The 22,471-nt window shown below is 39.3% G+C and overlaps 1 protein-coding gene across 4 annotated transcripts in view; it reads left to right on the forward strand.

The window, feature by feature from the left end:
• Positions 1-8,565: 8,565 nt before the first annotated feature.
• LOC136884915 (uncharacterized) overlaps positions 8,566-22,471 on the forward strand; it is a 105,014-nt gene continuing 91,108 nt past the window's right edge. For 2 of the 4 annotated variants that reach the window (XM_068230136.1, XM_068230135.1), the window contains exons 1-4: positions 8,722-9,011; positions 10,935-11,019; positions 14,235-14,324; positions 17,171-17,257. In XM_068230136.1, the coding sequence (XP_068086237.1) occupies positions 10,951-11,019; positions 14,235-14,324; positions 17,171-17,257 (246 nt within the window). In that variant the 5' untranslated portion in view covers positions 8,722-9,011; positions 10,935-10,950. Of the gene's footprint in view, positions 8,603-8,721; positions 9,012-9,407; positions 9,498-10,934; positions 11,020-14,234; positions 14,325-17,170; positions 17,258-22,471 lie in introns of those variants that run through there. The other 2 variants (XM_068230133.1, XM_068230134.1) reach the window with 2 other exon arrangements.

Below are 22,471 nucleotides of genomic sequence, written 5' to 3' on the forward strand. Positions count from 1 at the left end.
AATCTCCCCCTTGATGCATTGCTTGATATCCTCAGTCTGTTTCGTTAACAGATCCCGTACATGGTCTGCCTGACAAGCCTCATTCACCAGCTCCTTTATTGCCTTAATTTCTTCCCAACCAAGAGCGCCCACATTGACTTGTCCTGGTCCTGGGTTCGTCTCCACTCCCCCTATCATTAGCAACACTGCTACAAGCAGAGCTGCCATTAACCCCTTCGTCTTCTTATCTTACTTACTACTTACTGGTCGGCGCTACAGTCCTTGTAGGTCCTTGGCCTCCTTTATCACCTGCCTCCATTCATCTCGGTCCTCAGCTTTTCTTCTCCAACGTTTAACTCCTAACTTTCTAAGGTCATCCTCAACATCATCAATCCACCTTTTCCTGGGTCTTCCTCTCCTCCTCCTTCCATCAAGTTTCCCTATAAACACCTTTTTTACGGTGCAGGTTTCTGCCATTCTCTGAACATGACCGGCCCACCTAATTCTTCCCTGCTTAATTTTAGCAACAATATCTGGCTGGCCAAACAGTCCTTGCAGCTCTACATTTGTCCTCATTCTCCACCCATCCTGCTCTCTTACTGCACCGAATATCTTTCTCAATATCTTCCTTTCCCACCGTAACAGCCACTGTTCTTCTCTGGAGGTCATCACCCAGCATTCTGAGCCATACATAACTATTGGTCTTAGTACTGTTGTGTATATTTTAATTTTTGTATTCCTGCTGACATTCCTGGATTTAAACATATTTTGCAAGGCGTAAAAGCATCGGTTTCCACTTGTTATCCTCTCCTGTATTTCCACGGAGGTTTTATTGTCCTCTGTTATTATAGAGCCTAGATATTTGAAAGATGTGACTCTTTGATATTCCTTCCCATTTAATCTTACTGGGGTCCTTCCTCTTACTCCCTCTGTATCTCCCATCCTCATATATTTTGTTTTGTTTATATTCACTTCTAGTCCTAGGTCCCGTGCTTTCCCTTCTAATACTGAGTAGCTCTCTTCAAGAGCTCTTTCATTTCTTGCAATTATTGCTACATCATCAGCATATGCTATCACTTGTACTAATCTGTTCAAAATGGTTCCCCCTGGGTTGATGGGCAATTCACGGATTACTTTTTCCAATGCTAGGTTAAAAAGAAGTGTGGAAAGTACATCTCTCTGTCTTAGTCCTCTCTCCACTAAAAACTCCTCTGACAGATCTTGCTCCACTCTCACCTTGCATACCGTTGTTTTCAAAGTCATTTCTGTTAATCTAATCAATTTCCTTGGGATTCCAAATTCTTTCATAATCTTGTAAATTTTACCCCTATCTAGACTGTCATATGCCTGTTTAAAATCAACATACAGCTGATGTAGCTGTTTGTCATATTCATAAAATTTCTCTAGCACTTGTCGTAATATAAATATCTGATCCAGAGTAGAGCGATGTTTTCTAAAACCTGCTTGGTAATCCCCTAATATTCTTTCCATCCATAATTCCAATCTTAAGGCTAGTACCTTACCAAAAACCTTGTACGTTCCATCCAGCAAGGTGATCCCTCGATAATTTCCACATACTGCCTTATCTCCCTTTTTATGTAATGGGTAAATTATACCCAATGTCCAATCCTTGGGTATTTCCTCCTTTGTCCAAACCTCCTTAATCAATTCATAAACAGCCATTTCTATTACCTCTCTCCCATATCTCAACAGCTCTGACTCCATTCCATCTTCACCTGGGGCTCTATTATTCTTTAATGCATTAATTGCAGCTTTGACCTCTTCTAAGTCTGGCTCTTTTACTGATTCCTCTTCCAATTCTCTTTCTTCCCCATCAACATTTATATTTTCCTCCTCTCTATCATCTTCATTATTTCCATTGAGTAACTCGTAAAAATACTCCTGCCATCTTCCAAGCACTTTGCTTTTATCACCCAGAAGGTTTCCATCTTTATCCTTGAAGAAAACAGCTCTTGGTTGAAACCCTCTCTTAATGTCTTTTGTTCTTTCATAGAACTTTCGTACCTCGTTTCTATCCTTCATTTCATCCAGTTCTTCGATTCACTTTCTTTCAAAACCTCTTTTCTTATATCTACATATCTTATCTGCTCTTCTTCGTTTCTCTCTATACTCTTCTACTGTTTGTCTTGTTCTCCTTTGAAGCATTCTGTTCCTAGCATCAGTCCTCTCTTGGATTAATGTTGAACATTCCTCATCAAACCATTCTGCTCTCTTTACCAATTTCTTCTTTCCCAGGGTACTATCTGCAACTTCACTGATAGTTGTTTTCAGTATCTCCCATTTATCTTCCACTTCTCCTTTCTCCCATAATTCCCTTTTTATTGCCAAAGATTCAGCTATTTTCTTTTTGTATTTCTCTTGCAATTCCTCATTTTTTAGTCCTTCAATATTGTGCTTTGCCTTTCTTGTTACTTTTTCCGTTCTTGCCAAATCTATTTTTGTCTGTACTTGACTCTAACAAGATAGTGGTCTGTATCTGCATCAGCACCTCTGCAGCTTCTAACATCCATAATATCTGATGCATGTCGCCTGTCTATGATAACATGGTCTATTTGATTTCTTGTCACACCATCTGATGAAATCCAGGTCTCCTTGTGAATGTTTTTCCTAGGATGCCAAGTACTTTTAATTATCATCTGCTTTCCACTCACAAAATCAATCAATCTCAATCCGTTATCATTACTTACTTCATGCAGGCTTTCTTTCCCTACTAAGTGTTTGTACACTTCTTCTCTTCCAATTTTTGCATTTAAATCTCCAAGGATAATTTTCACATCATGCCTTTGAACTTTATTAATTTCTTCCTCCAATTTGGTATAAAATGCATCTTTCTTCTCATCTTCTGCCTCCTCAGTAGGGGCATACACACAAAACACAGTTACGTTGAAGAATTTTGCCCTAATTCTCACAGAGCACATCCTATCATTGATTGGAGTAAAGTTGATCACGCCTTGCTTTACTGACTTATGTATGAGGAATCCTGTGCCATTACTGCCTGCTTTTTCTCCACTGTACATCAAAATATGTTGTCCAGACATCATCATCCCTTGCCCTTTCCATCTTAGTTCCTGTAGAGCTGCTATTTTCACTCCATACTTATCCATTTCATTCCTTAATACTTTTAACTTGCCAGGTCTCTTCAATGTCTTAACATTCCACGTTGCTAATATAATATCATTTTTCCTTCTCTTTAGCCGTTTTTCTCGCCGGTTCGTCACCAAGTTTTCCAGTCCTGCATTATTCATTCTTAAGGTATCCGTAACAGTTGGTTTTTTTACGAGGTAGGGGAGTTAACGCTACGCTCAACCCCCAACCTGGAGGACCAGGGTATCACTCTTAGTCTGGATCATCACCTTAGACCTGTCCGGCTTGGGTGGCCCTACCAGGAGCAGATGCTCCCGCCGGCATAGCTCTAAGGATCATTTGACCACGCAAGCCTCCAATAAACACCCGGCAAAATATATTTTGCCTTCGTCAAGGTGGTGATACCTTCGGGAGGTCGTCTTCTTATCGTTTAAGTCATTACTCTGCCAACTTCCTATCGCAGCTCTATATTGTTGCACAGTGTTCCCCACTACGCAGCACTCACTCAGCACATGCGTTCCGTCCACTAGCTTAATCAAGACTGTTGTAAGAAAGTAGTTGTACATAAAAGAAAATCCTTATCCATTCAGAGGTAATCTGGATGTTCCTACGAAAGATGTTGCTCATGTGTGCAAACTTAATGAGATATATTTCCGAGAGAACAAATGTAATGGTTTAAGCTGAATCGTCAAAGGGAACATGCCTAATGAAGTCACAGCTGTTGTATGAAACATTTTAAGCTCACATACTTTAGATCTAGACCCAAGGACACGCACGTTTATCGCCGTATTAGTGTAATTTCATCACAGTGCTTGAAAATACGCGTGAAACATGCTGCAAGAGACTTGATCTTAGGTTAGTCTGAAACAGGTGGCTATTTTAAGCATTTATAACGGTAGGTACCAGTGTTTCTCCGTCTTAACAGTAAAATAAAGGAACTAACAGGTCTAATTAATCAAAATTATTGCTATTACTTCTAAGCGTTTATAATTATTTGAATTATCTCCTGTCCAGTATTCCTGTTTCGGGTACTATTTTACATTAATGCATCGGGGAAGTGTAGTGACGTAAGATGGCGGCGGCGGCACGCTATCGGCTTCAGAATCCTGCAACTCACTGTCAGTCTATATCTATATGTCTGTGCCTTTTACCCATCCAAGACAGATATGCAAGTTGCTGGATAAGATTAAATTCGTAATGTTTGAGGCAAGTGGACATAGATTATATTTGTCTTACAGCGGGATTGAGAATCACTGGATATTTAATTCCATTCCAGACGCGACTAAAGCCTTCAGAATTTCAACAAATTCAAAAGAAATATTAAGAAAGATTTCCACTGAAGTCCCAGTCTCATCTATGGTTGTGACCATATGGAAGCTGCTGGGTTATGGGTGGTGCTGAGTAATAACATTCGGAACACAAACAGTGTCCGAGTGTTATGAAAGGTGTTGCTCATAGGGTCAGTCGTGCTGCAATGGCACATTCTGGTCCAGTGAGGAAAGCAATGGCAAACTACCTTACTCCTCATCTTCCCCAGTACGCCTCATTTGGGCTCTGCCATTGGTTTTTGCGTTTTCCCTATAACTGCATAGCCTTTGGTGGTGCTATTTGAGGATTCAACCAGCCTCTGGGCTGATGACCTAACAGACACATACTGTTCTTGACATAGTCCATCCATCTTTCACTGGGCCTTTCTCTTGCCCTCTTTCCCTTTATCTTAGAATCCAAAAGTTTGATTTCGTATCCTTCCCCCCTGCATTTTCATAACATGTGCTAACCATCTCAATTTATTCTTCTCCATTCTACGACTCAGTATTTTTACACCTATCTCTCATTTCTGATCTCAACATTTCTTAGTCTGCCTCTCCTTGTCCTTCCTACCATACTCCTCAGGAACTTCATCTCACTGGCTTCAATTTTCCTTCATTTCATGCTGTCGAAGTCCAAGTCTCTAATCCGTATGTTCATATAGGGGCAGAAACCTACACATTGAAAATTACCGGTATCTCTTTGCATTTCATAGGAACTTCCCTGTTCCACACCAGGTTCCTTACATTATGGTTGAAAGTATTTCCAGCTTGTACCCTTCTGCTGATCTCCTTATCCAACCTTGCATCTTGCATTATTTCACTTCCCAAATATTTGAAGTATTCAACATCTTCAAGGTTTTGTCCCCTGATACTAACAATTCCTTTTCCTTCCATTTTTTTCGCCTTGTCATCATCACTGTTTTCCTCTTCTCCACGCTGATCATCATACCATATTTCTCAGTATTGTCATGTCCGGCTCCATGGCTAAATGGCGTGCCGGCCTTTGGTTAGAGGGGTCGGGAGTTTTAAACATAATTGGTCAATTCCCATGGCACGGGGACTGGATGTATGTGTCGTCCTTATCACCCTTTCATCCTCATCACGACGCGCAGATCGCCGACGAGTGTCAAATCAAAAGACCTGCAGCTGGCCTCTCCGGAGGCCACACGCCATTATTTTAGTCAGTGGCGGCCCGTGAAAAAATCGTCCTACGTGCTACAAAAAACAAGCTAAATACGCTGTTTTAAATCTGCATATTGCCATGATGAACAACGCATACTTCAAACTTGGTAATAATAATAATAATAATAATAATAATAATAATAATAATAATAATAATAATAATAATAATAATAATAATAATAATAATAATAATAATACAACTTTTCTCACAATTTATAACTCAGAACAAACAAAAACAACATTAATTTGGAAGCAGATGAATTCTTCGACAACTGTCTACGAGATAAATAAATCATTCTAGAAATATTGTTTTTACTAACCTAATGGCGCAACTTACATCAGTGCAAATAGAATCGTGGGAATATAAATCCCCACTAAGAACACTAATTTAATTTCACTTTATATACACTGCAGTGGATAAATAATTTGATAAATCTCCGTATAAACTTGAGCACTAACACAATGACAGAAAAAACACGCACCAGTAATATAACCGCGAGATTAAAAACCGCACAAAGCAACTGAAAGAGCTGCCGACTGATTCATTGAGACCTCCCCTATTACTAGAGTAAATGTCCGGCTCCATGGCTAAATGGTTAGCGCGCTGGCCTTTGGTCACAGGGATCCCGGGTTCAATTCCCGGCTGGGTCTGGAATTTTAACCATCATTGGGTGTATGTGTTGTCTTCATCATCATTTCATCCTCATCACGACTCGCAGGTCGCCTACGGGAGTCAAATCAAAAGACCTGCATCTGGCGAGTCGAACATGTACTCGGATACTTCCGGCACTAAAAGCCATACGCTATTTCATTTCACCAGAGTAAATTACATTGTAATGCGGGATCACATTTAGGGTCACTCAAAGATTCTTTGACTCACCTACGAATTCCTTATTTTTGACACAAAAGGAAGATGTGTATTTTAATAAGCATGTGTGAGATAGATTGCCTCCGCTTACGCTTTGCTTTCGAGCCCAGACGATGCTACTCTCTAGTGGCAGACTCGCTTACCACGTTCAACATCACACGGCCGACTTGATGCGTCGCTCTAGCTAGCTAAGGAGCGCAGCGAGGGATCCAGTCGGCCGTGAACATCAAGGTAGCAGGAGACATCGAGTACTTCTACCCCCTTGCGGGAGAGGAAGTAACTATAAACGGGATCAGTGAAAGTTGATCCCGGTTTATGGTATACTCCGCCGGCTAGGGGGAGTGTTGCAAGCTTGGCTGCGCCTGCGTATTGCTTCCTCCAGGCTACAGGCAAGGGCTCACTTCACATGAGCACGAGCCTTGTTCCCCGGGAGAACGGCGCTAGGTGTTCGACGGATCTCGTCCTGATTTTCACAAAACACAAATTCATATCGTACTCAAAATAACGAAAAGGCACCAGGATAATTTTACTGTACATAAATAATATTCCTCACAGTTTCAAGCTACGTGCTGGAGCCCGGTAGCACGTACTGACCGGCCGCCACTGATTTTAGTATTGTCATAAGCCTCTAGTAGGATTTCCTTTTCTGTTGATTCCCCAAACACTATAATATTAAGCATAAAATACTATGTAAAAATTTCCTAATACAGATTGATCCAAACAACGCGCTTTGTTTTTAAATACACGATCTTTTCTCCTTTTAACTGCTACACTTAGCAACCTGAAAAGCAAGTTTGAAGTTATCCTCCAGCTTTACCGCTGAAAGTTGGCGCTGGGAGGTGACGATAATTAGCATTCTGAAGAACCTTTTGCAGGAAACACTTTATAATTGCTGATTATTATTACTGTTGTTAACAAGACGTTAATTGCGAACTGTTCGGTGTGGAAATGTGAGCTTTGTTTCTACGTATTCGCAAAAGTGTTAGATTTCATCCTAGAGGCGGAAAACTATCGATAGTGCTATCGATAGTTATCGATAGCGACCACTATCGTCTGACATCGATAGTCAGTTGCCTACTATCGATATCGATGTTTCACTGTTTGTTAGTAAGTTTAATATACCGGTTTAACATTCTGAACTTCATATATAGATGCTCAAAAGGAAGATAACTGACGTTTGGAAGTGGTTTAGGCGTAGTGAGGATGAAAAGTTAGCTGAGTGCAATGAGTGTGGAATTCTGTAATAGAACCCCTACACCAGAATATCCGCAAATGGGATTATATTAGATAGTTCAGTATTTACGGGATAACATTTTTTTCCACACGAATGCATATGCTACATCTACCATCACCAATGTTTCCGACAAAATATCTTCCTCACATTCATTAGAAATACCAGGTCATCATGCGAAAAATCATTATTGCTACTATCAGAATTACCAGTATCATTTAGAGATTAATCTTTGATGTAGGCGAGTCCCCTATTTTGTCATCAGACAAACATTTCTTCCTTTTACGCGCTCGCCATTTCTGTTTATCTTGTCAGCTGGTGAGTCGGAGATTGTATAACTTATAGGCGAGAGAAGATAAGGGAAATTTTACGCCAAAAGGCTCCACGAAAGCAACTGAAAACTCTCCTGCCATCCGTTCAGAAGGCTGTAAAACATTTTTCCAAAGATATTATTATACCCGAGAAAATGCCGGGCGATCGCAAATGAACACTGCAGCTGAACGAAAATTTCTCAGGCGGTCAAGTTATGGGCAAGCGCGTGCAGCTCGAGAATGTCTCGGACGTGCCACTAAATAGATTTGAGTGATTCCGATTTGAATTTCAGAAATTACATAGCATGAAATAGTTGTAGTTGTAATTGTGTTGAGTGAAGGTCCTATTTTCATGCATAATGATATGATTCGTTCCACTTTTTGAAAACTATCGATTACTATCGATAGTAGAGCTCATAATATCGGAAAATATCGATGGCAATTACTATCGATAGTTTGCCGCCTCTATTTCATCCTAATCATACCCAGAATATCGGATACGAAAATTTTGTCCTTGAGCGCATATTTGAATGTGAAATCAACAACCGGTGACGAGCGGTTTGAATTCCGACAACGTCACAATTGCGCACTATCGGCGCACAGAAAACATCGAGATGTTAGACGTCACTTCACCTCTTGGCGTTAAATATCTTTTTTTTTTTTTTTTTGCTAGGGGCTTTACGTCGCACCGACACAGATAGGTCTTATGGCGACGATGGGATAGGAAAGGCCTAGGAGTTGGAAGGAAGCGGCCGTGGCCTTAATTAAGGTACAGCCCCAGCATTTGCCTGGTGTGAAAATGGGAAACCACGGAAAACCATTTTCAGGGCTGCCGATAGTGGGATTCGAACCTACTATCTCCCGGATGCAAGCTCACAGCCGCGCGCCTCTACGCGCACGGCCAACTCGCCCGGTGCGTTAAATATCGGCATTATAACTGACCCAACTCAGAATAATTCTGAGTGGCATCTTTTAGTTTTCTACCTTTTCATTGTATAGAGACGACTTCTTCTCCCTGACAGGAGGTAAGGTAAAATACGTTGCAGATTATAAGGAGCCCTATTAGTATCAGCTACGTCAAGCAGTGGTGCTATTTGCGGTTGCAGCTAATGTTGATTGTACAATTTCAAACCAGTAATAGTGTTTATCACCGACTTAGAATTTTAATTGGAGATCAACATATGATTTGATCATGAAATATTACTGTCACGACTTTCTACTTCTTCAGCATGTTTTACGGGAATTTTAAATGAAAGTTTAATGTTCCACCTTTTTATATGAAGGAAATGTTTCCAACTCGAACTGGCCGTCATGCTGTTTAGAACTCTTGAGAGACTGGTACAGCGCCTGTCGGGCAGCAGTCACATTCTTATTCGTAGGTTTTAAACTTTCGTTTTAGTTTCTAAGAAATCGCTGTGCCGCTGCAAGACTATGATATCTGCAAACAATTAGGGACTTGAAGATTTTTAAAGATTTCAAACAAAGACCGCGCAAAACTGCGACAATTGAAGGTGAATTGTGTGAATTCTCCAAATTCCATTTTGAACTCGTGCATCGGCATATATGGCACTCCAATAGGAAACAAATTTATTTTACTTCGAGGACCTAATGTTACAAATTTAACAATTTTCGCACGTTTACATTGAGATCACACAAAAATACACTAACTGGAGTTAAAAAAAATCGACAAGTTGCACTTGTTGCACTAGTGTGCAAAATATCAATGCTTTTATGTGAGGAATGCTGTCTGTGGCTGCCTCATTTAATGCGGTAGGCTACTTCTTTGTCTGGCAGTGATACACGTTGATGGCAATTAACTTCTGGTAATAAAAATGTGCTGTCAGTGTGTGATGCCAGTTATAATGCTTGACAATGGAATATTGTTTTAGTTAGCTCCTGGGTTTGTATTGTAGCTCAAATGCATGTACATCCCATGTTGCAATTTTCATCTAGAGAAACATATAGAAGTGAGAAAAAGTGTGACCTTAAACCCCAGACCAAGAATAATGAAACCTCACAGTTTGAAAGTGACATATCATCGCATGTGCTAGATCTAACAGCAGTTTCTGCCACTTAACTATCAGTTGATGTTGTCACTAACCAATACTGTCACTTGGTATAGTAGAAATATGTCGGCCACCTGCAGCTCTAACCTGGGGGCTAATGATCTTGTCGCTAGCCAGACATGTTTCATATTCTATCATGTTGTTCTTACTAGCCAGTGGGAGTATAATTCCTAAGTATCAGGTGAGTTGGCCATGCGGTTAGGGGTGCGCAGCTGTAAGCTTGTATCTGGAAGATAGTGGGTTCGAACTCCACTGTCAGACAACCCTGAAGATGGTTTTCCATGGTTTCCCATTTTCACACCAGGTAAACGCTGGGGCTGTCCTTTACTTCAGGCCACGGCTGCTTCCCTCACTCTCCTCAGCTTTTCCCATCCCATCATCATCATAAGACCTACCTGTGTAGGTGTGATGTAAAACAAATTCTAAAAAAGATATAGTTCCTAAGTTGGCAACATTGTTTGGCACACTGCGATGTGTCCCATATTCTGTAATGTTCTTGTCTGTAGGCAGTGGGAATATAGTTCTTAAGTTGGTAACATTATTTGGCACACTGAGCTGTCTCTCGTAGTCTATGATGATCTTGTCTCTAGCCAGTGGAAGAATAGTTCCTAAACTGGCAATGTTGTATGAACCATCTCTTTTTTTTGTGAACTAGTTAGTACAGTTTTGCTGAACTACTCCTACTTTTGTCTGACGCGAGTTAGAAGAAGAACTTTATCTAATGTAGATTTACTTCCCCTTAAAACTAAATCACCCTTAGGTGACACGGACTAAGGACATGCATGTGGGATTATTATTGGAATTCAAAATATTTAAGACAATGATCTAAGGTGGTATACCCATTTTTTTGGGAGCTGTATTAATTTGTTTTTTGCTTTGCAGGGTATTGTAAAGAAGTATGGAGGAACCTGTGTTTGTCAAATGTGAGCCAGTAAGGTCTTCAGATACAGGAGAACCCTCAAACTTTGTAAGTTGACTATCATAAATAATATCTAATAATTGAGACTGTGTCAGGGAGTCAGTGCACATTTTCAGACCACAGAGGAGCTGTCAAGTAACTGTAAAATACTGCGAGAAGAATAGACAGTTATGCTTATCTTTCATAAATCTAGAATATTCATATGATGAGAGTACGAAGGAAATTTGTGGTTGTTCGGGTTAGATTCACAGTAGTTACTGGTTGTTCGTGATGTATGTTGCTCAGATGGCAGGGAGTGATTGAGGTGACTGGAAATATAATTAGGATTCTTGACTATGAGCTGTATTTGGTTATAAAGACATGACTCCAATATAATATCTTGGAACTGGAAAGGAGGTGTAGTGAGTATGGAATGGAAATCAACATTTCCAACTCTGAAGAATGTCTTCTTCTCCTTCTTCTTGTTCCATATCCTAATTGGATATCTCCTGTCATCAGGGCGATATGGTTCTTGTTCACAGCAACTTGGAATAGAGTTGGGGTAAAGACCCCATACCATTTACATAGATTCTATAGCCGAGATATTCTCCTTCTTCCCCTACTTTTCCTTCCTTCAATTTTACCTTGTAAGAGTCTATCTTGATCATTTCTATAGATTTGGCCAAAATACTCAAGTTTCTTCTTTTTGATGTGCATGACCTCTGCTCTTTGTTCAGATGTTGGCGTACTTCAGCGTTATGTATTCTATCAACCCATGATATTCTGAACAGGCATCGATAGCATCACATCTCAAAAGATTGCAGTTTTTTGGTGGTGTTCTCTGCTAGGGTCCAAAACGGAAAATACCAAAGTAAATGGAGATGGCCACACATCAACTAAGGATCTCTGTTAGGAAAAAACAGAACTGTGAGTAGACTGAATGTCTGCTAGGAAACATTTGCACTGCTGTGATCCACACAGCAGTCACTAGTGGCAATCACACTGTGAAGGCATGATGAGTTCTAATATTAAGAAAGAGAAGTGGTAGAGAATGCAGCACAGAAACAAAGTTATAATGGATAAAGAACCAGAGAACAGAACAATGAAAAAGAAAAGGTTGGAGGCACATGAAAGAAAATGAGGTCAACTGAAACATTGAAAACATCAAAGTATTAGAGTGTACTTACCATGTGGTAAGGCATGTCTTACTCTAAAATGAACAAGAGGGACAGCATTTGAGGGTGAGAATGTAATGAGAAAAGAGGAGAACCTGTTACCATATACTCTCAAAGGCAGGAGAATCTTGTCAAAAATAAATAAGTCTCCAAATTAAATCACCAAAATTTTATAAATCGGGTGAAAGTAAGTTGACTTTTGGATGAGGTGGATTGATGGTATCAAGGAAACCATGGCTCTCAGTTTAGAAAGTCTTCGGAAAATAGCCTTCATTATCATCATCAGCATTCACACTTATCCAGCTCCTGTCTGGTTGGGATATTTATGGCGCTTCTCCATCTTCCTCTTTCCTTCCACCATTCCTCTTCCACGATCTTGTCCAAGTCTAAAATTCGTCTTTTTTTGCCATTCTTCACTGATTCAATCCTCAGCTTTGTTTTAGTCATGATTACTTAAGAGGAAGTATTACTAGACAGAAACAATCAAGTCATGTGTCCAGCTCTGTAATATTCGTGATTATTGTTTTAAGACGAAGTACAACTAGCCAAAACAATTATAACTCCCATTTGGTGCTCTATCCATATTATTAGTTATTATTTTAGGAGCGAGTACCTCTACGTAAACATAAGAAGTCCATCTTCTGTCCACTCCTCTGTCAACTTTGGGTGAGTACCCATAAATTCATATCCTGTCTCAGTGATTGCAGTATACTCATATGTATAGTGTTGCCTTCCCATTCGTGATGTGATCACCAAAAGTGTACTTCCAACAACAGTCGCTCAATTAGCAATGCTGTCGCACCTAACCAAACCTAACCTAACCTGTTACTACCAGTGGATTTCTGTGGATTACAACCTAACCTGTCACTATCAGTGGTTTTTGGTGGATTACAACCTAACCTGTCACTATCGGTGGTTTTAGATGGATCACAACCTAACCTGTCACTATCAGTGGTTTTTGGTAGATTACAACCTAACCTGTCACTATCAGTAGTTTTAGGTGGATCACAACCTAACCTTCACTATCAGTGGTTTTCGGTGGATAACTCCGCACAATTAGCAGTGCTGTTGCACCTAACCAAACCTAACCTGACGTGTCACTACCAGTGGTTTTCTGTGGATCACAACCTAACCTGTCACTATCAGTGGTTTTCGGTGAAACACAATTTCTTTCGTACGGGATGCTAGAGGCCTGTTGGCCGCTTCGCGGTTCTAACCTGGGGGCTTATGCCTCTAGACCCCCTTTGCTTGTCCCCAGACCAATGGTTTTGCCACTAGCCGGACCTAACCAAACCAGACCAATGCTTTTCATACTTGCTGGACGTACTTAATACTCATAAAGTTTTCGCGACATCAAGTGAGCCCCATCATATCATACCGTTGATACCTATTTCACAAAGCAACTAGTCAAGTTGTAACCTAATCTAGTGCCTTAAATTGTGTTACGCAGTCTCAAACAGCTAAATATAACACCATTAATTCATACATTTAGCCCCCACTATTAATACACGACCCTTCAAATTATCCGCCATGTTTGCAAACATCAACTCACCAAACACGTCATATATGACGCACAAGCTGCTGGCGGATCTTGGACTTATACCAAAAATATTAAATGAAGTTTAACTGATTTTCTTCTTGCAGTACTGGATCTAAATTAAATACTACAATTACTACTAGCTATGTTTACTTTTAATTGGTAGATATTGATTTTTAAAAATTTTATTAAATTGTTGGTTTACACTGTTAAATCAGAAAGTTATTAAGTCAGAAATAGAGTTTAATCAATCTAGTTAGAATGAAATTTACAGATTTCAACTAATTTACAACTACCCAAGAACTAAACTTAATATGAATTGTCATATTAACCCAATATTTTATTCAGTATTACTACATTTATATTGTTTTGCTAAAAACTTATAGTTTGTAAAAGTATCTACATAATTCTATCTCTGTGGAAGAATTCTCTACATGCAGAAATGTTCTTTATATTTTTGTGTTATTTTGAAATTAACTCAAGTAAGGATTTATCATGCTCAATTTTTGTTGGTGTCTATATTGGTGGATGTATGCGAAGAGTATATGCCTAATATATATTCTTCTCTGCAGGATAATGTTCATCCCATGTTGGGAATAATACCTCTGAAACAAGAAACCAAATCAGAGTTAACAGAGTCAACACAGGAATATGCATTCGAGGTAATGTACTGCATATCATTTGATAAGCCATCATCTGATATAAAAGAGTAAGAATAAAAACAATGTTGTGAGTTATAGTCTTTTTTCTATATGTAAAATGACTGTATAATATATGTTGTAGTGTTAATTCTGGAGAGTGTATTCGTTGTGGTTTGCAATGGAAATGAGGGAGCTAAATGTACAGGGTCTGGTAGAAACAACCTACCACTTTCAATGGTCGCTAGTGTGTACGGCCCTGCAGTGGGAATAAAACCCTGTAGGGTAGCATGTAGCAGGAAGGACACCATTTTAGTTAGCATAGAGCGTTGGACCGCAGCGCATCACACTTTAGTGATTGAGCCATATTTCAAAAGTGGTGACAGTGTGGCAACTATGCAGTGGAAATTTTAACAGCGAATTAATATTGAGAGACATGGAACAGTACCAGAACGGCACACAATTCCGAGGTGGGTTGAGCAGTTTCGTAATACCGCATGTGCCATGAATAAAAATCTCTAGGAAAGCCAAGGACAGTGCAGACACTAGAAAACATTGTGAGAGTATGGATTGCTATTGACAGGAGTCTTAGTCATTCAGTAAACAAACATGCTGTAGCTTTTCACCTGTCAGAGGGAAGCATGCTCCACTTTCTCCACAATGATTTAGCTTATCTGTACAAAATGCAGGTGACTCATAAGTTACTACAGTGTGAATATGCCTCCCTGAAACAATTCTGTACTGACTTTATTGAATTATCGGATGAGAATAGGGGTATTCTTCCCAACCTGATAATGTCAGGTGAGGCACACTTTGAACTGAAAAACTGTGTCAACAAGCAAAACATGAGAGAATGGAATAATGTGAATGCACAAGAACCACATGAAAAACCAGTCCATACTGCAAAGGTCACAGTGTGGTGTGGTGTTTTGGCTTCCAGGATTATTGTACTCTACGTTTTTGAAAATCAACACGGAAACACAGTTGTAGTGAATTCGGAACATTACAGAGGCCTATTGACGACCTTCACAATTCCTGAATTACAGAGACAGGGCATTAATTTGGCATCACTCTATTTCCAGCAAGACTCCACATATCACTCAAGACACAATGGCAACGTTACATACGGTGTTCACGGGAAGAATTATGTTGCGTTTCACGAACATACTATGGTTGAACAGATCCCCTAGTTTGACTGCTTGTGATTTCTTTCTATGGGGGCCCCTCAAGAGCAAAGTGTTTACAACATGTATCCCCAACTTAGAGACTCTGAGGCAAGGCATTCGTGAAGAGATCCAGGCAATTCCACTCAAAATGGTTTTGAATGTATTGGATAGCTTTGTTCGCCGACTCCATGAGTGCATCAAACAATGAAAATAAAACATGACTTGTGTTATTGTGTCATAAATGGCATTATGTTGCCTATCAATTACCAGTCCAATAATTTACATTCCCTATTTAATGTTACTAGGACCTATACTAAAAGGTAGATTGTTTTTTCGACCCTGTATAAGGTGGAAATAGCTTTTGAGGGCTTACATTCAAATATGAAAACACATGACTTACATATGCGTTGGCAACTTAACCATCTGGGATTTGCTGGTTTAGAAGTCTTGTTCTCAAAGGCTATGTTTGACTGTTGAGGTTTTACTTCTGTTGTTAGTGGGAAGCAGTGTTTAGGGGAGAGCTGGGTAAGTTGGTGCTAGGGGAGGGAGGAAGAGGTGGGAGGGTAGGTGTTTGTGGAAGGACGTGTTGGTCTTGGTATAGAGGGTGGGGCTTGTCTTTACTCCTGCGTTATTTAAAATATCTAGGATGAAGGTCTCCAATATGTTTTCTTTTTTTGTTAATTTCATTTAGGGTGTAAGAGCTTTTGGTCTTATATAGTCAGTGTAGGTGTGGAGTGTAAATGAGGAGATGAATGGGGAATATAGGACATCTTATGTCTTAAGACTGCAGCATGAAAAGGTGGAGGTAAATAGTGTGCACTGCAGCATTGGAGGGTGGTGGGTGTTCACTAGTTTTATGAAAGATGGCACAGCAGCATTTAATTCATATGTTTGTTGTTAATTCTGGAGACCACCACCATGTGAATTTTAGGTGATTGTTCTTGATTTCATAGGGGTCAAACGATTTTGGTCACAGAATTGTCAGGTAGCATTCGGGAGATAGTGGATTTTAACCCCTCTGTTGGCAACCATGAAGTTTGTTTTCTGCAGTTTCCCATCTCTGTATCTTAGTTGAGGCTGTGGTTGTGTCTTGTCCTTTCCTTTCCCATCATTATCATGAAACATCTCTGCATTGGTGCAATATAAAAGACTACTTCAGTAGTCTAGGCAGACTCTGGCTAGGAAAGGAAAGTAATGTGACACTAAATCTCTCCTCATTTCTTTAGTATGTATCCTTGGTAATACTTGGGCTCTCTACGGTAGTTGATTGTAGATCTCTTGAGATTCCAGCCAGTCTTATACCTGATGACTTAACGTACAACAGGTGAGATCGAAGATATATATTTATGGTAAGCTGTACTTGCTGGTGTAAAGTCAAGTGGTGTGAATTTTCAGAAAATAATCTTGATTAGCATGAGTTGAATAATTATGAGTATTTCTGCTCATTCTCCTCATGTCACATTTATATTTTAAAGGGTTTAATGGGTGATATTGTTACTCCACAATAAAAAGCATCCCTGAGTATTCAAATAGGATGCTTTTTATCTCCTGAACTGTGTCGTTTGCTTTTATGGATCATCTATATGAAGAAATTTTAAAATTAACCCAAATACATTTAGTTAATCGGTTATCGTTCTTATTTGTTGGTGACTATATTGGTAGATGTATGCGAAGAACATGCCTAATATATATTCTTTTCCACAGGAAAATTTTCAACTTTTATCAGAAATGAAACAAGAAACCAAATCAGAATTAATAGAACCAGGGACAACACAGGAAAATGCATTTGAGGTAATATAATTAATATATTTATTGCAGCCAAATAGCCATACAGAAAGAGAGAAAAATAATACATATATATACACTGTACTCGCGCGCTTGCGCCTTGGACTGCATGTTCTTTAATTGTTTTTGTTCTTTTGATGCAGAGTTCTACGTGGTAACGTTCACACATGTATCCACATAAGTTGCACTTACATGTCTGTTGGTTCATGGTATGAGGTGTTGGTACAAATTAGATTGTGGAAACCATGTACTGCCAGTCTTGAATACGTGCCTCATCTCGAAGTTGGATGTTGTCCATATCCGGTCTATCATGGCCCCAGTTCCAAATAATTCTGAAGGAATGTCTTCTCTTTTTTTGCTGAGTGTTGCTAGGAGATTTTCTGATGCTCTGGTGTTGGGTAGAGTCAGGTGTGTTATGAAGTCTTCAATGAGGAAGGATTCTCGCGCTAGGAGGTAGACGAGTCTTGATCTTGTAGTCTTGGATACACCAATCGCCCTTTTTATGTATAGAGCTTTTACTCTTTCTAGGGAGGATAGGTTGTTTTCTGTGAGGTACGGCCATATGATTTCTATCCCATATGTTAGTATAGGCATGATTTTTGATCTAAATAGTGACATCGCCGTCTCTAGGCTGAGTGATCTGATGTAGTTGATTTCGTGCATCGCCCTTACCGCCTGTATTGCTTTCTCTGTTACATGTTTTGTAAAGCATTTGGCACTTGTTTGCAGATTAATGCCAAGGTACTTGAAGTCATTTACTATGGCTACTTTCTGCTTCTTTATGAAGATTTCTGCCATTGCTGGGATCTGTCCTCCTTGCCTAAATACCATCATTTTTGTTTTCGATGTATTAATTGCAAACTTATGTTCGTAGCACCATTCCTCCATATCTTTTATCACTTTTTGTAGTTTCGTGATTTCTCTTGATCCGATCACTATATCATCGGCATAGGCGTACGATACTACATCTTCCTTATGGGTTATTCTCATTATTTCTTCTGCTGCCAGAATGGAAAGTAACAGGCTAATTGGGTCACCCTGTAATACCCCGTTCGTTTGAAGTATCGGTTCTGAGAGAGATATATTGTCAGAGATTCTTATTTTGTTCCATTGTAGTATCGTCTTTATGGTTTTAGTCCACACATTGTTTCTGTTGAGGGCTTTTTCCAGCTTCTGGGTCACAAGTTCTCGATATATGAGGGCGAATGCTTTTGTGAAGTCTATAAACACTACGTAAAACTTTTCTCTTTTTTCAAGGACTTCCCATATGTTATTGAGTAGTAATTGTATGGCGTTAATAGCTGATCTTCCCTTCCTGAATCCGAATAGATTATCTGGTAGATACTCATGTATTTCTTCTGTGACTCTCGCCACGAATGTTTTTGTGAATATCTTGAACGGTATGTTCTCCAGAGCAATGCCTCTGTATGTGTTTGTGTCATATGGGTCACCATTTCCTTCATAGAGTACTTTAATAGTTTAATGTCTCCATCTCTCTGGTATTGAGGCTGTCTCAATGCATTTATTATATAAGTTTGTCCATGTAGGCAGTAGGAGATGAGCAGTGTCTTTTATATACTCACTGTATATGTTGTCTGGTCCTGAAGCCTTGTTCTTCTTTGTGCTTGAGATGATGTTTTGGACTTCATTTGTTGTCAGCAGAGTCCATGCTGTTGGCACTAGTATATTGGTACTTAGATAATTTTCTGGGATATTTGTTATTCCTTGCTTGTTGAGTATATTGCTAAAGTGTGTCATCCATCCTTCCATGTTTATATTGTGTGTCTGTGTTTGCTTCCTGGGACGTAGAGCGAGATATGGGTCTTCCTTCTTTTACCTTCTTCCTCCCTGTATATCCTTTTCTTTTCCCGCGTGAGTGTTTTATAGGGGCTTCTTTTTCTGTTGTATACCTGATAGAGTGTAAGGTTCTTATTTGTTTTTAGTTCATGCAGGGCCTTCAATACTTCTTTTCTTAGCAGGTAGCATTCCTGGTCGAACCATTGTTTCGCCTTTCGGTCCTTTCTTGGGGTTGCGGCTTGTATTACCAATACCTTTAGTATTTGTGCCGCTTCTTCTAGTCTTAATTCCTCAGTGAGCTCTTCTATTTTTCTTATCTGGTCGACTTGTCCTTCTACTTTTTCACCGTCAATTTTTCTTGATAATAGGCATTTTACTTGTTTGTTTGGTGATCGCCAATCTCCATGAATTTTTATTTTCATGGGGATATGCTTTCTTATTGGTGTGTGATTTGCTGACCAGATAGGGGTTATTTCTCCTTTTTATTTGCCCTTTTATGAGTGCAACATCTATCACGCTTGTTCCGTTGTGAGATATGTAGGTTGGAATGTTTCTGTTATTTAATAGGAGAAGGCCAGCTTCTTGTAATTTTCCCATTACTAGTTTTGTTTTGTAATTGTGTACATCCAACCTACAGTTTAAGTCTCCTGCTATGATTAGGGGGTTGTCTTGTTTGCTCCGAGTTATTAGTTGTCCTAATTCGTCTATTATTTCCAATGCCGTTGTATGTGGTTGGAAGTAAGTGGCAATAACTGTGATGTGTTTTGTTTCTATTAGTAGAGAGTGTTCCAGTTGTGTTATCATTTTTATTGGGGTCAGCCAAGGCTTTATGAGAATGGATATTCCTCCCATGGGTCTTCCTCTTTCTCCTTGTTTCTCCTGTAGATGTATGCAATAATATTCTACATGTTGCCAATGGTCTGTGAGGAATGTTTCTGTCAATATTACTATGTCGTATCCTTTTAGGCAATACGTTGGTGACATGCTTAATGCGTTTTTTAAGCTTTCAATGTTCCATAACATTATTTGTATGCTTCCTTTATTCTCATTTCCTCTGTATTTTATATTACTCCAGAGTCCATTGTGTGTTTTATTCGAGTTGCATCCCTGTGTTCCTCTGAAAAAGCTATTGTCTGATAATGGAACTGGTGAGAAGATGGATAAACAGATTTCATTGGGTGAACCTTCATTTCAATACATTTGATTTGAATGTCATGGAGAAAATATACATTTTTATAATCTAACTAGCTGTAGTACCTGGCATTGTCCGGGTATCTTTTGAATGTTTACCTTTAGTATTTGTATTACCAGTTAGTTAAGTGTGAAGTGGACGCTTATTGATTTATTTTTGAGATATTGATTTAACGGCATATTATATAGTTTTAGAGTTATTTAGATGTATCTGATTTCAAGTTTTAGATGATTTAATTTTCGAGTAAAACCTTGTGCTTGTGGAAGCTAGAAATGACTGGGAAGTATTTGATTCTTTCCAAAAAAAAAAAAAAAAAAAAAAGTAATAATTATATGTATTTACCAGTTGCACCGTACATAATGATGTACACGATTTTGGCAGTCATTGAGACTGTCACAATCAGCCTAGTGACCCCAAAAGCAGTTTATTCAACACTAATCTCGGTCATTTTATACTCTATGCTTTTAAGCCCTTCTCAGCTTCTGTCTCAATGGATACTGAACGTGGACTTAAACGGTATCAAGAGCATCACAGTTTGTATAAGAGACACATAAACAATGGATTTTGACATTAATATCAGTTATTTTCCGTCATTTTTGCACGTCGGCCCCTCTCATTTCCCACCCCCAGTGCAGGCTGTGATTTTTCATCTCCATAGTATATTTTCTACGATGATAAGTCATATGTGTACCAAGTTTCGTTGAGAGCAATTCTGGAACATACCCACATACAGTACATCCATAATATCCGTTATATTTACATTCATTTTCACCCCATCTCAACCTCCATACTGATTGCGGCTGAAGTATGAATTAACCATCCAGAGTGTCACAGATCAATTCTGTGACCTCGTAAAGAACGTATTCAACATTAATATCAGTAAAAAATATTTTATTTTTATATTTCACCTTTTCCTCTGGGTGTGCTGGGGGTGTTTTACCCCAACAGTACTTTTTTCAGATAGTAAGTCATACGTGTACCAATTTTATATGAAGGCTATGCTGGATGAAAAATACATCCGTATTTTTGGTCATTTTGAACATTTTCCTTTCCACCCCCTGTAATAACCATGCCGATAAGGGCTGAACGACGACAACCAGAGTGTCATTATTCATCTCGGCAGCCTCGAAAAGTATGGACTGTACACGATTATTTGTCGTTATGTATTATTTTTTATATTTCACCCGTCTTTCTGTGTTTTTATAATTCACCCTCGCCCCTAGGGCGTCCGTGTCCGTTTAGACATTTCCTTTTCTTTACCAGTTCTCACCCACCTGCCGATTAGGACTGACCTTTAACTTGAACGGCATCCAGAGTGTCACAGTTTATCTCAGCGATCCTGAAAACTAAGGATTAGTCACACATATCGGTTGTTTTCGGTTGATGTTTACATTTCACCTCTAGAGGCTAGGGGTCTCCTTACCCAAAGGTATTTTTTTCCAGACAGTAGGTCAAATTTTCGTTGAGAGTTATGCTGGAATATACACATATACGTCCATTGTCTTGGTCATTTTGGAAATTTTGTTTTTCACTTCTTCTCACTGCTATGCGAAAGGAGGCAGAACATCTAAAAAATTCGGAGCATTACTATTCATCTCAGCGACCCCAAAAAGAATGGATTCGACACTATTTTCGATTATTTCTACATCTCACCCCTCGTGGGTGTGCTAGCTCTGTCATACCTCCACGCACTTTTCCTTCTTATACATAAGTCATAAGTAACCAAGTTTGTGTGAAATCGCTCCTGTAGTCCCGAAAAGTATGGATTCAACACTAATATTGTTATATTTAGTCCCCTTGACTAAGGCTTCTAGGGGTGCCTTTGCCCACACAGTATTTTTTTCTAGATAGTAGGTAATATTTGTACCAAGTTCAGGTGACAATTATATTGGAACGTACAAACAAACATCCTTAAACTCAGTCATTTGGATATTTTCTTTTCTTCTCTTCTTCTCACCCGTCTGCCAATTGGGTATCAACTTGGACTTAAACGACAACCAGAGTGTCACTATTCATTTCAGCGACCCCGAAAACAATTTTGATATGACCCTATTTTCGATTATGTTTATATCTCACCCTTTCCAACACCTACCCCTAGGGGTGCTAATTTGTCATAACCCCATCCAATTTATCTCCTAATAGCAATTCGTAAGTGTACCAGTTTTTTTTGAATCGCTCCAGTAGTCCGGAAAATTATTATTGTTCGCTTTTAGTTACGTATTTAAATCACC

This window comes from Anabrus simplex, chromosome 13, assembly GCF_040414725.1.
Source record: "Anabrus simplex isolate iqAnaSimp1 chromosome 13, ASM4041472v1, whole genome shotgun sequence".
Lineage (NCBI taxonomy): Eukaryota > Metazoa > Arthropoda > Insecta > Orthoptera > Tettigoniidae > Anabrus > Anabrus simplex.